This window comes from Carcharodon carcharias, chromosome 3 (assembly GCF_017639515.1).
Source record: "Carcharodon carcharias isolate sCarCar2 chromosome 3, sCarCar2.pri, whole genome shotgun sequence".
Classification (NCBI taxonomy): domain Eukaryota; kingdom Metazoa; phylum Chordata; class Chondrichthyes; order Lamniformes; family Lamnidae; genus Carcharodon; species Carcharodon carcharias.
The window spans coordinates 63,270,964-63,286,529 of record NC_054469.1 but is presented as its reverse complement, the minus strand read 5'-3'; the positions used below and the strand labels follow the sequence as shown (position 1 = coordinate 63,286,529).

Below are 15,566 nucleotides of genomic sequence, written 5' to 3'. Positions count from 1 at the left end.
TGTGCCACGGCATCCTATCGCTCCTCTCAAGCTGCAAGGCTTCCGATTGGCTCTCCAGCTTTGAGAGCCTGACCTCCGTCCTTAATTGGACAGGTTAACAACTGACAGCCTTGGGCAAAATCCTAACCAGTGATTGCTTCCTCTTGGGCACAGGCTCGGGGCACCGAAACAGTCCCAACCTCTGTTTCCTGCCCCGGTGGCAAAAGCAAGCCCATAATGTGCGGCCTCCCCAGACATTGCCACCTCATCGGATGCCACGTTCACTGGCAAGAGGGTCTGAGGAGCTGCTGCCATCATCCAGAGCACCCTGAGAGGAGCCCGCAGAGACAACAGGCAGCTAGTGCACCAATGTGAAGTCGCTCTGGATCTCCCTGCTCGCCATTGATGGACGGGCATCCAGCTGGGTCATTGGGTGCCTCATCCATCTCCCACACTGGCACTAACCGGCTGAGATCATTGCCTGTGTGTTGCAGGTTCGAGCGCAACACCAGGAACCCCTGATTCTGTTCCTGGAGCTGCCTCTTCATGAGAGTCGCCACTCTCTCGATGGAGGAGCAGGGCGCTCAGCCATGAGGGTCAACACAGTGCTTATGCTCTGCATGGACTCCTCCACAACAGAGACCATGGCATACAGACCTTCATGGATCTCCGCCAGATCCTCCTGCACATCATGCTGGACATTCAGCATCTGCTGCCTAATGGAGGACTCTCGAGGCTCATCATCTGCTTTCGACTTAGCATCATCCTGGTCCCCAGCAGCCCTCCGACTACCAGTGCCCTGGGCACTCTCTGCCACCGCCTGCTTCTCATGCAAGTGTTAAGTGCCCTCACTGCTGTGCTCCAAGATTCTAGCCAACGATCTAACTCCCACCAAGGTGCTGGTGTCTGCGCTGGTACCTGGTTCAGAGAGCAGGCACAGCTGAAGCTCAGCCGTCCTCTGGCATCAGGGGTGGCTCTTTGGGGTCCTGCGATTGAGTGCCTGCTGGCGAATCTATGGGAGAACAACAACATGTCTTTAGTTTAAGTCATCCCACTGTCACTGTGCATGCCAGGCACCCTGGTGAGACAATGGAGATCTGCATCATGATGGCCTCATTTTTCAACGATCAATGGGGATCCATCTTGAGGCTCCCATCAATAATGAATCGACACAAGAATGATTCCACCATCCGAAACTCTCACCTCTGTGCACTGCACTCTTACCTTCATCTGACATCCCAGCCTCTCCGCAGCGAGTTGACCAAGGTGTGTGGCGCCTCTCCGGCTCCAAGCCATCCTGCTCGAATCTGGTTGGGATTAGGAGGTTTGGGGGGTCTTCGCCTGTCCGCAACCTTTCACTGTTGTTACAGGTCATCTTCTCCTGAAATGACAGAGGAGCATTGATTAGTCCACTCTCTACCTGCAGTGCCATTGGAGGAAAACCTTGCGTGGCTCATCCTAGTCACGGCCCTCGAACCACAAGGCACCCACTCTAAGCAGCCAGGTCTCACCCCCTTGGCCAGCTCTGTGGAGCGTCATTGCCAGTTGGCACTCAGACTCTAATATCCCTGAGCTCCACGGGGGGGTCACCCAGACCTTAACACTTCAACACACTGATCCATGCCAAAATAATACTCACCCTTACCGAGCACAGTAGGTCATTAAACCTTTTATGGCACTGCACCCATGTGCGCTACACAACGTTGTGGCTGCTGACCTGGGCTGCCACCACCTCCCAAACTCTTTTTGTCAGGTACAGTGGCCTCCTCCTTCCATCTCTGGGGGTGAGGGTGCCCCTTCTGGCAGTCACCTCCTCCAGGAGGACCACAAGGCACTCGCTCGAAAACCGGGGGGACCGAGTGCCCATCCGATCTATCCTCCTGCCTGGTGTCTCCAGCCGTACTTGAGGCCATAACTTCGGTGTTCAGAACACTGCAAACATGTTCTTCCCTGGCAGCCTTCAAGGAGCTGCCTGTGATGTTTGTAAACTGATCGGCCCCCGCTCCTGCCTGGCCTTCCCGACCATTGGGAAGATGCATTTCACGCTGGACGGGCCTTAATTGGCCAGCCAGTGTGAAATCGCGGTCAGCGGCCCATTTCCCAACCGGTTGCGCACCGGCCAAGGGTAAAATTCAGGCCCAAGTAATCATTGAGTAAAAATCAATTAATCTGGCAATAATAAAGAACAGGGCTCACTGTAGTTTCCTGCTTGTCATTTGAAGAAATGTCTATATCAATATTTATAACTGCTTTGTGACATCTCACTGGAGTGTACTGGGATAAGTACTCTAGATGCTCAGCAGCTGACTCTGGTTTCAGAAGTTAGCCACTCATGAGCCACCTAGTTCCCTCTTACTTTTTAGATGAAGGAAAGAATTGCAACGAATAAGACGCAAGTGAAAATAAACCAAGTGGTGGTTAAGTGTTGCCAAGCTTGCATGTAAAAGCTTGTAGATGTAGGAGGAAGTGAAGATTGGTAGGAGACTGATGGAAGTGAGGATTTACATACTTGAAGGTTTGTGACAACACTACAGCTGTATCAGAGGAAATTATCTGCCCCCTTATTGTGAAGGTTGTCAAATTTGACAAGTTGAATTAATGTGCATCATAGTCGGTAAGAAAAGTAAAAATTATCGAGATTTTTTTTCAAGTGATTAGGAAATGTAATTAAATCACTTTTTAAGGTAGTGGTTGGTAGTTGTAATTGAACAATGAATTCCCTTATTGATATAACATGGATAAACTGGTATCTGGATTAGTATGAGGGTGATGTTTCTGTTTGTGTGCTTCGTAACAGATATTAATGGAAGGTACTGTGGGAGATAACTTAGGAGGAGACATTGGAATTGACGACCTATCCTTCATGGATTGTACTCTCTATAATGGTGAGTATATTATTTATTGTTCAATTATAGGAGTAGTTTCACTGGCATTTTTTAACATTGAGGATTTGACTCCTTTTAGTGCCCTTTATACTGTTACTCTTATGACTGAAAGGTGATGTTAGAAAAAATATAACTGCAGCATGGCTAAAGGAAGCAAGCAATATGCCATCGCTCATAGTATGGCTAATGATCAAGGAATTTATATCCCCAGTAGAGACAGTTGGTAAAAAGATTGCATTTAATGCCTCATAAACCTACAGCAGGAGTTAAGCATGGACCTTGCACAATATTTGAAAAAATAGAATAGTTAGAAAATAACATATATCAGTCAAAGAACCAGAACCAGATAAAACAACAACAATTTGCATTTATATAGCACTTTTACTGTAAGAAAAAAGTCCTAAGGTGATTCGCAAAAGTGTAATCAGACAAAAATTGACACGCAGCCATAGAAGGGGATATTAAGACAAATGACCAAAAGTGTAGCCAAAGAAGCTAGTTTTAAGAAGAGTCTTAAAGGAGAAGGCAGGGAGAGACAAAGAGGTTTTGGGAGGAATTCCAGAGGTTACTACCTAGTCAACTGGAGAAAGCCAAGGATGGAGAGTTCTTCCAGAGGCCAGCATTTGTGGAATGCAGACTTCTCACAGAGTTCTAGGGTTGAAGCTGCAGAGATGGAGGGATTGAGGCCATGGAGAGATTTGAACAGCAGGATGGGAATTTCAAAATGGAGAAGTTGGTGGGCTGGGAGCCAATGTAGATTACTGAACACAAGGCTGACAAGTGAACAGAATAGGGGGCGGTATGTACAGAAAGGGACAGAAAGAATACCATCCCCCCTCAGCTGATGAATCAGTACTCCTTCTTGTTGAAAACAACTTAGAGGATGCACATCCACATTGTTTTTACTGGAACATGTGAACTTCTGTATGATCACCTACAAGACTGATTCATCTCCGCATGCCCATCTCATTGTGGAAATCAGCTCTACTGGAAAAGTGAATTATCCAGCATCAGTTCAGCCTGTCAACCTCTGTAAAGGAGTAGACCACTGGACCTTGATCTGGACTCTGGGCTCACATGAAACAAGAATTATTTTCTCTGTGGTGTTTGCTCTAAAAATCTTTCTTTCTCTATCCCTCTGTTATTGTATGAATGCACAGGGGGCTGCATTGTGACCCTCCTCCTGCGTTTGAGTGTGTGTAAATAAAAACTCTCTAGGTTTACCCTATCTCAAATTTGCTATCTCTAGTTCAATAGAAAATTGGATCACACCAAAACTGAGGGGTTGGGAAACACGCCACTGCTTATAAAGGGGGAAGCAAATCAAAAGTCCTTTCTGTTTATGGACGGGTAGTGAGAGGAGAAGTCAGGACTGTTTAAATTACACCCTGCAGTCGCACCCCCCCCTTCCCCCACCCGCCCCCTTCACCACCACCTCCTCCTGTCCGTAACATTTGGCTGGCATCAGCTTGGTATCATTATATGTGACAGGGTGGAAGGCAAGCCATGTCCCAGGTCATAAATGCAGTAAGGGCCCAACAGGTTCGAGGAGTATTTCTGTCCTGCTTTGCGGTGCTTCTGATGAGTGCTTAGTGTGCTGCATCCTCTGAAGGGAAAAGTATTGAGATGGTCTTAGAGGCTTTGAGTGAGTGAAGAGGACAGTAGGAGCGCACCAGCAAAAGATTGTGCAGCAGGGTCCCCATAGGGTAGGTTAGCAACATGGGCTTAGAACATCAATACACATTGGCTTAACTAAGGGTATACAGTCAATTGGCCAACTCACACAGGGGAACAATGTATCAGCCAACCCCAAACTATACAGTGCTTACAGTGCAAGGGTCACAGGTAACTTCCAATGGCATGGCAGGGTTGTCTCTGAGCGTATATTTGACTTTGGTAAAATAAAAACAAAAAACTGTGGATGCTGGAAATCCAAAACAAAAACAAAAATACCTAGAAAAACTCAGCAGGTCTAACAGAACGGTCATTCAGACTCGAAACATTAACTGTGCTCCTATCCAGAGATGCTGCCAGACCTGCTGAGTTTTTCCAGGTATTTTTGTTTTTGTATGTGATTTTGGTGCCGATTATTGCCCTTTTTATTGGGCAGAGGACAGTAAGTACCCACCTCTGCCCGCGACCTCAAGAGTTCCCAAACACAAGGGCATCCAATCACAACTTGCAAACTGCACATGGAACTCGCCTCTTGCTTGAAAACATGAAAATCTTGGGAAAAACCAGTTGTGAGTCAGCTGTGTGTTTTGTTAGCCACAAAAGGATTGGACTCACATTTCAGGAGCTTAACAGGAAAATCCAGCCCATGGTATCTGATTGTTAAATGACTGTCACAGAATAAAAAATAAACATTAACAAAACTCATTTAATCAATTTACTGCTTAATTAATGATGAAGGAGGTCATCATCATTCAGTGTTCCATCTTATAACATCTGTTAAACTACTTGGCACTGTCATAGCTTTTTCCAATAAACAAATTTAAATATATTTACTAATCTTTGATTTTTGAAAGATGCACCCAAGGAAATTTTTATCAGTTCTACAGTGTTTGCAAATGACTTTTAATTACAGATTTTGTTCATGCACACGAATAGGATTTGTATTTTAAATCACTTCTCCTGCCATTTATTGGGACTTGAGGACTGGTCTGCAACATGTGCTTCCAAATTAACAGTGAATTTTTTTCTTATTCATTTATGGGATGTGGGCTTCGCTGGCTGGGCCAGCATTTATTGCGCATCCCTAATTGGCCTTGAGAAGGCAGTGATGAGCTGCTTTCTTGAACCGCTGCAGCCCATGTGTTGTAGGTACACCCACAGTGCTGTTAGGAAGGGAGTTCCAGGATTTTGACCCAGCGACAGTGAAGGATTGGGGATGTAGTTCCAGGCCAGGATGGTGAGTGGCATGGAGGGGAACTTGCAGGTGGTGGTGCTCCCATGTATATGCTGCCCTTGTCCTTCTAGATAGTAGCTGCCGTGGGGTTGGAAGATGCCTAAGGAGCCTTGATGAGTTTCTGTAGTGTATCTTGTACATGGCACACACTGCTGCCATGGTTCATCCATGGTGGAGGGAATGAACATTTGGGGAAGGGGTGCCAATCAAGCAAGCTGTTTGTCCTGGATGGTGTCAAGCTTCTTAAGTGTTATTGAAGCTGCACTCATCCAGGCAAGTGGGGAGTATTCCATCACACTCCTGACTTGTATCTTCTACTGTGAAGACTGAAGCAAAGTATTCAACTCCTCTGTCATTTTCTGGTTCCCCATTATTATTTCCCCAGCCTCATTCTCTAAAGTGCTTATGTCCCCTTTGGCCTCTCTATTCATATTTAGATACTTAAAGAAGCTCTTGCAGTACATTTTGATATTACTTACTAGTTTACCCTCAAAGTTTATTTTCTCCCTCTTGATTTTTTTTTGGTCATTTCTGTTGGTTTTTAAAACTTTCCCAATCCTCTGGTTTACCACTAATCTTTGCCACATTGTATGTTTTTTCTTTCAATTTGATACTATCCTGAACTTCCTTGGTTAACCATAGTTGGTTTATCCCCTTCCTAGAATCCTTCTTCCTCAGTAGGATATATCTTTGTTGAAATTCATAAGCTGTTTTCTTAAATGTCTGCCATTGTTCATCAACCATCTTTTCTTCTAAACTGCTTTCCCAGTCCACTCCAGCCAACTCTGCCCTCATTCCATTGTAATTATTCTTATTTAAGCTTAGCATAGTTGTTTCCAACCCAGTTTCTCACTCTCAAACTGAATGGTAAATTCTACCATATTATGGTCACTGTTTCTAGGGGATCCTTTACTCTGAGATCATTTATTAAACCTGCCTCATTACACGTTACCAGATCCAAAATAGCCTGACCCCTGGTTGGATTCACAACATATTGTTCTAAGAAACTGTCCCGAATACACTTTATGAATTCTTTCTTGTATCTACCTCTGCCAATTTGATTTTTCCAACCTACATGAAGATTAAATTCACCCATGATTAATGTACTGCCTTTTTTATGTGCCCTCATTATCTCCTGATTTATTCTCTGTCTTCCAATATAGCTACTGTTAGGAGGCCTATAGACTACTCCCACCAATGTCGTCTTCCCCGTGTTATTTCTCACCTCCTCCCATATAGATTCTATATCCTCTGATCCAAGATCCTTTCTTGCTATCGTACTTATTCCATCTAGTACTAACAAAGCTACCCCACCACCCTTACCTTCCTGCCTGTCCTTTCGAAAAGTCTCATACCCCTGAATATTTAGTTTCCAGATTTGATCTCCTTGTAACCATGTCTCCGTAATGGCTATAAGATCATACACATTAACCTCTATTTGTGTTGTTAATTCATTTATTTGTTCCATTTAAGTAAAGGGATCACTCTTGCAGTGACGTGCTGGAACTGAGATGACTGACCTCACAACCTTAGTCCTCTGTGCTAGGTATGACTCGTACCAGTGGAGATTTTTCCCCCTGATTCCCATTGACTACAGTTTTGCAAGGGCTCCTTGCTGCCACATTCAATCAAATGCTGCCTTGATGTCAAGGGCAGTTACTCTAACCTCATCTCGGGAGTTCAGCTCTTTTATCCATGTTTGAACCAAGGCTGTAATGATGTCGGAAGCAGAGTGACTCTGGCAGAACCCAAACTGGGCATCAGTGAGCAGGTTATTGTTAAGCAAGGGCTGCTTGATAGCACTGTTAATGACCCCTTCCATCACTCTACTGATGATGGAATGTAGGCCTCTTGGGGCACTATTTGGCTGGATTGGATTTGTCCTACTTTTTCTGTACAGAACATACCTGGACATTTTTCTATATTACCGAATAAATGCCAGTGTTGTAGCTGTACAGGAACAGCTTGGCTAGGGGCGCAGCAAGTTCTGGAGCACAAGTCTTCTGTACTATTGCTAGAATATTGTCAGGGCCCATAGCCTTTGCAGTATTCAGTGCCTTCAGCTGTTTCTTGATATCACATGGAGTTAATTGAATTGGCTGAAGACTGGGGACCTCCAGTGGAGGCCAAGATGGATCATCCACTTGGCACTGCTGGCTGAAGATTGTTGCAAATGCTTCAGCCTTATCTTTTACACTGCTGTGCTGGGCTCCTCCATCACTGAGGATGGGGATATTTGTGGAGCCTCCTCCCCCAGTGAGTTGTTTAGTTGTCCACCACCATTCACAACTGGATGTGTCAAGACTGCAGAGCTTAGATCTGATGCTTTGGTTGTAAAATCGCTTAACTCTGTCTATCACTTACTGCTTATGCTGTTTGGCATGCAGCTAGTCCTATGTTGTAGCTTCACCAGGTTGATACCTGATTTTTATGTATGCCTGGTGCTGCTTCTGGCATGCTCTCCTGCACTCTTCATTGGACCAGGGTTGATCCCCTGGTTTGATGGTAATGGTAGAGTGGGGGATATGCCGGGCCATTAGGTCACAGATTGTGTCCGAGTACAATTCTGCTGCTGCTGATGGCCCACAGCACCTCATGGATGCCCAGTCTTGAGTTGCTAGATCTTTTTGAAATCTATCCCATTTAGCACGGTGGTAATGCCACACAACACAATGGAGAGTATCCTCAATGTGAAGACAGGGCTTCATCTCCACAAGGACTATGCACTGGCCACTTCTACCACCACTGTCATGGACAGATGCATCTGTGGCAGGCAGGTTGGTGAGGATAAGGTCAAATATGTTTTTCCCTCTAATTGGCTCTCTCACCACCTGCCACAGACCCAGTCTAGCAATAATGTCCTTTAGGACTCGGCCAGCTGGATCAATGGTGGTGCTACTGAGCCACTCTTGATGATGGACATTGAAGTATCCCACCCAAAGTATATTCTGTGTCCATGCCACCCTCAGTGCTTCCTCCAAATGGTGTTCAGCAGGAGATTTCCTTGCCCACGTTTAACCTGATGTCTTGAGACTGCATGGAGGCCAGAGTCAATGTTGAGGACTCCCAGGACAACTCCCTCCTGACTGTAAACCACTGTGCCGCCACCTCTGCTAAGTCTGTCCTGCCAGTGGGACAGGATATACCAAAGGATGGTGATGGTGGTGTCTGGGACATGATCTGTAAGGTATGATTCTATGGGTATAACTATGTCAAGCTGTTGCTTGACTAGTATGTGAGACAGTTCTCTCAATTTTGGCACTAGCCCCCAGATGTTAGTAAGGTGGGCATGGCAGGGTTTCAGAGCTGGGTTTGCCTTTGTCGTTTCTGGTGCCTAGGTCGATGCTGGGTTGTCCATCCAGTTTCATTCCATTTTATTGGCTTTTTAGAAGTTTGATACAACTGAGTGCTTACTAGGCCATTTCAGAGGGCATTTAAGGGCATATTACTGCGGATCTGGAGTCACACGTATGACAGACCAGTTGAGGATGGCAGATTTCCTTCATTAGTGAACCAGATGGCTTTTTACAACAATCATCATTAGACTTTTAATTCCAGATTTTTATTGAATTCAAATTCCACCATCTGCCCAGAGCATAACCCTGGGTCTCTGGATTACCAGACCAGTGACAATACCACTACACTACCACCTCCCCCAGAATGAAAATCAAGGTTTTAGCATTTGGTGTGGAATTAGTAAGGTGAGTGTGATATTAAATGTAAAGAACTGGGACAGCAGCAAAGAGAAAGAAGACAATTGAATCTACCTTTGAAGAGCCTATGCTATTCCATCAGCCATTTTGAGCTATTGGGTAATGGCTGAAACAGACCGGCAGAAGAAGAAGAGAAACAACTTGCATTTATATAGCATCTTTATTAGACAAAATAATCCCAATGCACTTCACAGAGACATGTGGAAAAATGTGCATTGAGCCAAAAATAGATCTAGGGAAGTGACTAAAACTCTTGGGCTGCTCTAGCATGCTTTAAGAATGAATAAGGTATGCAACCCAATAACCACCATTTTGGAAGGAAACAATCCAATGCCATGATAAATTATAGATAAAAACGCTTCATTTTTTTCACAAGCAGCCACGGTTACACCTGTCAGTTTTCAAACAGCTCTGATCTTCTGACAATAGATCATCCTTGTGTTGAAAGTAGGTAATGAGCTGCCAATAAAGACATATCAACAGCTTGTTGAAGCAAAACTTCAAATGGATTAGATTTTTGCATACAATACTGTGGTTCTCTTTTCATCTGAAATTGCTCAAACCAAAACTGATGACTGCCAGAAAGTTTAAAGACATTACTTATTCCAGAGTTAGAGTTCTGAGATGTGGAAACAGAAATATTAGAAGCAGAGATAGTTAACAGATATCCAGTGTACATCCAGGATGGGGACAAGATTCAGATGTGCTGGGGGAGCCTTTTTTTCCCAAAACAGATGACGCAAAGATCATGTTCGGAACTAGGATAAATCTTAACTATTGGATCTTGTTCAGGTGATTTACCAGCAGCAGTTCCAACAACACCATCAGGACCATCCAGATCTTCCACACTCCCGCCCAATAACTGCACGGCCAATGAATTTATTTGTAAAACAAACGGGCAGTGTGTTGACATCATCAAGAAGTGTGACTTCAGAGACGATTGTTCAGACAAGACAGATGAATTGCCCTGTGGTAAGCATCCAGTTTTTCTTTCCTTATATAAATTATTCATTCAAAGGTAACCTGGAAACATTCAACAATAAAATGTAATCCTCAGAAAACACATTTAAAATGGAAAGTTGTAAAAATACAGATAGTAACAAATATCTTGTGACAGGAATCAGATAATGTACATTTTATTTTTATTCATTCATGGGATGTGAGCATCACTGGCTAGACCAGCATTTATTACCCATTCATATTGGCCCTCGAGAAGACGGTGATGAGCTGCCTTCTTAAACCACTGCAGTCTATGTGGTGTAGGTACACCCACAGTGCTGTTAGGGAGGGAATTCCAGAATTTTGACCCAACAACAGTGAAGAAATGGTGATGTAGGATGGTGTGTGGCTTGGCAGGGAACATGCGGGTGGCAGATGCGTCTGCTGCACATGTTCTTCTGGGTGGTAGAGGTTGAGGGTTTCAAAGGTGCTGTCAGAGGACCCTTAGCAAGTCACTCCATGCATCTTGTAGGTGGTACACAGTGTTGCCACTGGACTCCGGTGGTGGAGGGAGTGAAAGTTTTAAGATGGTGGGTGCGGCACCGATCAAGTGGGCTGCTTTGTCTTGCACAGTGCCGAGCTTCTTGAGTGTTGCTGAAGCTGCTGTCTTCCAGGTAAGTGGAGAGTATTCCATCACACTCCTGACTTGTGGACAGGCTTTGCGGAGTCAGGAGTTGCTTTCTACAGAATTCCCAGCATCTGACTTACTCTTTTAGCTACAGTGTTTACGTATCTGGTCCAGTTAAGTGTCTGATCAATGTCTGATCAGGATGTTGATGGTGGGGGATTCAGTGCTGGCAATACAGCAAGTTGTAATCAGGTGGAGCGCCACAAGGATCAGTTCTTAGGCCTCAGCTATTTACAAACTATATCAATGACTTGAATGAAGGGACCTAATGTATGGTAGCTAACTTTGCTGATGACTAAACATAGGTAGGAAGGTAAGTTGTCAAGGGAACATTAGGAGTCTACAAAGTGATTGAGATATGTGAAGTGAGTGGGCAAAAATTTGGCAGATGGAGTGCAATGTGGGAAAATGTGAACTTGTCAGCTTTGGCAGGAAGAATAAAAAGCAGTATATTATTCAGGTTGGGAGAGATTGCAGAACTCCACAGTACAGAGGGATCTGGGTCGGTATATGTATCATAAAATATTAGTATGCAGGTACAGCAAGTGATTAGACAGGCAAATGGAATATTGGCATTTATTGCAAGGGGAATCAAGTATAAAAGTAGGGCAGTGTTACCACAGTGGCACAGGGCCTTAATGAGACCGCATCTGGAGTATTGTTTACAGAGCTGATCTCCTCACTTAAGAAATGATATAATTGCATTAGAAGCAGTTCAGAGAAAGTTCACTCAGCTTAATCTTGGGATGATGGGATTATCTTATGAAGAAATGTTGGACATGTTGGGCTTATACCCATTGGAATTTAGAAGAATGAGAGGAGACCTTATTGAAACATTAAATCCTGAGGGGACTTGATAGGGTGGATGATGAAAGAATGTTTCCCCTTGTAGGGGAATCTAGTGGTGCACACTGTTTAAACATTTGGGGCCACCCACTTAAGAATGAGATGAGGAGACATTTTTCTCTCAGAGGGTGGTGAGTCTGTAGAATTCAGCATGGAAGGCAGTGAAGTCTGGTTCATTGAATATTTTCAAGGCTGAGTTAGAATGATTTTTGATTGTCAAGGGTTATGGGAGACAGGCAGGAAAGTGGTGTTGAGACCACAATTAGATCTTCCATGACCTTATCGAATGGTGGAACAGGCTTGAGGGGCCGAATGGTCTATTCCTGTCCCTAATTCTTGTGTTCTTGAATGTCAAGGGGAGATGGTAAGATTCTCTCTTTTTGGAGATGCTCAGTGCCTGACACTTGTGTGACACATATGTTACTCGCTACTTATCATCCCGAGCCCAAATGCTGCCCATGTTTGCTCCATAGCAACACATTCATTTGCTCTCAGATTAATTCTGTTGGTCACTCCTATATAAATCAGCTCATTCCTGAGTATTTGCTAGCTCTCTTTTGGTTATGAAAATTTAAATGCAAACATACAAAATACAAAAACATATTTTCAAACCATCATTTATTCTATCTTCCTTTCCTTTAGTTTCCCTCTGATTTTTACCTTATTCTTACTTGTTCATTTTGCTCTATTACTCTATAAGTCCCTAAATTAACTTTCTTTTCCCCACCATTGTTTAAACTTATTTTACATTTTGTCTCCCCTTTTTTATTCCATTTATTATCTTGCTCCCATAGACCCTGAGGGCAGGATTTGTGTTCTGGGTCAAGACATACTGATATCGGGCCCAAATGGGGGTCCTGACCCCCATATTGTGTCAGGAGCAGTAACCTGGCAGTGAGTTTCTCTGAATTGGCTAATTAGTAGCCAGAGGGAATGCTCATCGTCCAATTAAGGACAGCAGGTAGGCTTTTGAAGCTGGGGGTGAGCCAATAGGAGATCATCCAGTATGGAAGGAGATAAAGCCTGCAGTTGTAGGTAACAGAGAGAGAGGGTGCTTCTGCCTTGAGGCACCTTTTCAGCATTTTTAAAACTTTTGAATTTAAAAATGACCATCGCTGCTAACCCACCATTATGGTGGAAAAGCTCCTCCAGAGAGCTGTTTGTGGCCTCAGCTATGGTCAGATAGGTAGGAAGGGCCTGAATGGCATCCTGGAGCATTGGTCCTACAGTCTTCCACCGGGAGGCCACTTCCAGGCATCCTCCATGTTCCTGATCCTGCGGGGGCCCACAGACCAATTGGAAAATTCCGCTCAGCCACTAATAATTGATCCTAATTGGCCTTAAACTTATTTTGGTTGGCTACCCACTGCTGCGGTGGATAGCCCTTCCAATGCCAATCTCACCTCCAGGAAAATGGCTTGGTGGTGGGATGGTGCCAGCAAACTGGCACACCAGCTAGTGGTGCAAGCTATGCACCTGACCAATTTACATCCAGTGGGGAAGACTTTGAAAATGATTGCAGCAGTACTTGAAACTGAGATCTTCTGATAACACCATGACCCATCGAGAACATAGGTTCTCGGGGTAGGGTAGAATGTGGACTGGATGCCACAACCAGATCAGCCATGATATTATTGAATGGCAGAGCAGGCTCAAGTGGCTGAATGGCTTACCCCTGCTCCTAATTCATATGTTCGTATGACTGCCTCCATTCTTGCCCCCATATCAGAGTGAAAATTCTGTCCCTGGGTACCCATTTTTTAGGAATCCCAGGAAGATGCCTGGGAAGCACATCCAGTGCCTGAAGTTCACACCCAGTATGCTGACCAGGCCCAAAATAACCAATCTGGTGAGGATATGCAATGGTCATACTGTACTTCCGGATCCATAAATCTACCCTGTATGTCATTACTGTCCCTGGTTCCTGCAGGTATCTGCTTAATATTGGTACAGACTTTTAAACTGTTGCAAGCCACAAACAATGAATTGTTCTGATGGTCTGGCATTGCTCTATTGAAGGAAATTGGAGCACTGGGCATGTATGTATATGCAAAGTGCCACTCACCAGCATCCAAATGATGTGAACCTTTCACTGTAAAAAAGTCAATCATTTGCTAAGAGGAGATGGTGGCATAGTGTTAATGTCATTGGACTAGTAATCCAGGTAATGTGGGTTCACAAATCTGGCCACTATCTTTGAGTGTCATAAAAACCCATCTGGTTCACCAATGCCCTTTAGGGCAGGAAATCTGCTATCCTTACCTGGTCTGACCTACATGTGACTCTAGACCCACAGTAATGTGGTTGACTCTTAACTGCCCTCACAAGCCACCCAGTTCAAGGGCAATTAGGGATGGGCAACAAATGCTGGCCTTCAGCAATGCCCACATCCCATGAAAGAGTAAAGAAAATCAAAGTTACCAAATTTAAAAATTTCACAGATGATTGTTAATATACAAGTTACAGTGCTGTGAAACCAATGCACTGGGAGACTGTTTCCTCAAGGTAGTTTCACATTACTTATTCTAAAGTAAATTATACCGGGATTGTTCTCCAGTTCTAGTGGTAACTAGATTTATTCCAAAATCTACAACAGGATTGTGCAGGAATATTTTTGTAAGTGACAATAGTAATGATCCACGAGCTACAATGTTAAAATTCTGATTTTTTTTTTTCTCTATAGTAAGTAAGACCTGTGATTTCGATAGTGGGACCTTGTGCGGTTGGAAGCAGCAGATAGATTCATCAGCAGCTGAAAATATTTTTCAATGGTTCACTGGACAAGGTTCTGGTATACACCCAGGAGAAGTGGGTAACAGACCATCTACAGATCACACGATGTATGGTTATATTTTGTCTTGGCTTAAATTGATATGAATCCTATCCCTTGCTCTGATATTTCTATTTTAATCAGAATCCTAAGTAAAGATCAAAGCCAGCAGTACACAAAGATTATTAAGAATAGGGAAGAACACAAGGTACTAGCATCAAGTGGCAACATATATGGTAAATAGAGGACTGCCTCAGACTGCTTTACAGAGAAACTGAAGGAGGGCTCAGGCAGGAGCTGGAGAACATTAGGGTTGATAGATTTCCGGGACTCAGATTAACTGGAGTTTGTGAAGCAAAATGCAGAGGGCACACCCCAGAAAAAAAACGTTTGAGAAATCAATCCTTGAGACGCTGAAGAGTTTCAACAGTAGAAGGAGGCACATAGGGACAATTTTCCCAGGCAAGGTGAGGTGAATTTGCATGGTTGTGGGAAATTAAATCCCCTGAAATTGATGTAGGGTCATGATCCTGATGCCATCCCACCCACTTCCGGGTTTCTGCAGGGTGGAATTGAAAGTAAGTGGAGAACACCTGTTGGGTAAATTATTAAGGTAATTAAAAAGCCAATTATAAACTGTTTCACTCATTTCTGGATTTCCCAGTCAGGGAACCTGTTTCCTGACCAGTCAGTAACCAACCAGTAACCCGAGGTGAGTGAATAGTGGGAACAGCTTCTTTAGTGAAACCGACAAGCCAGGAATGTTTTGATCAGTTACTCTGAAGAGCTCCAGACATGGCAATTGAGAAACTGCTGTTCATCTCTCAGAGATTGCTAT

General features: G+C 44.1%; 1 protein-coding gene across 1 annotated transcript in view; it reads left to right on the top strand.

Annotated features, from left to right (window-relative positions):
• The window catches only part of malrd1 (MAM and LDL receptor class A domain containing 1), a 290,471-nt gene that overhangs the window by 34,298 nt on the left and 240,607 nt on the right, over positions 1–15,566 (top strand). The window contains exons 6-8 of the mRNA XM_041183945.1: positions 2,777–2,864; positions 10,278–10,457; positions 14,642–14,798. Of these exons, the coding sequence (XP_041039879.1) occupies positions 2,777–2,864; positions 10,278–10,457; positions 14,642–14,798 (425 nt within the window). The remainder of the gene's footprint in view (positions 1–2,776; positions 2,865–10,277; positions 10,458–14,641; positions 14,799–15,566) is intronic.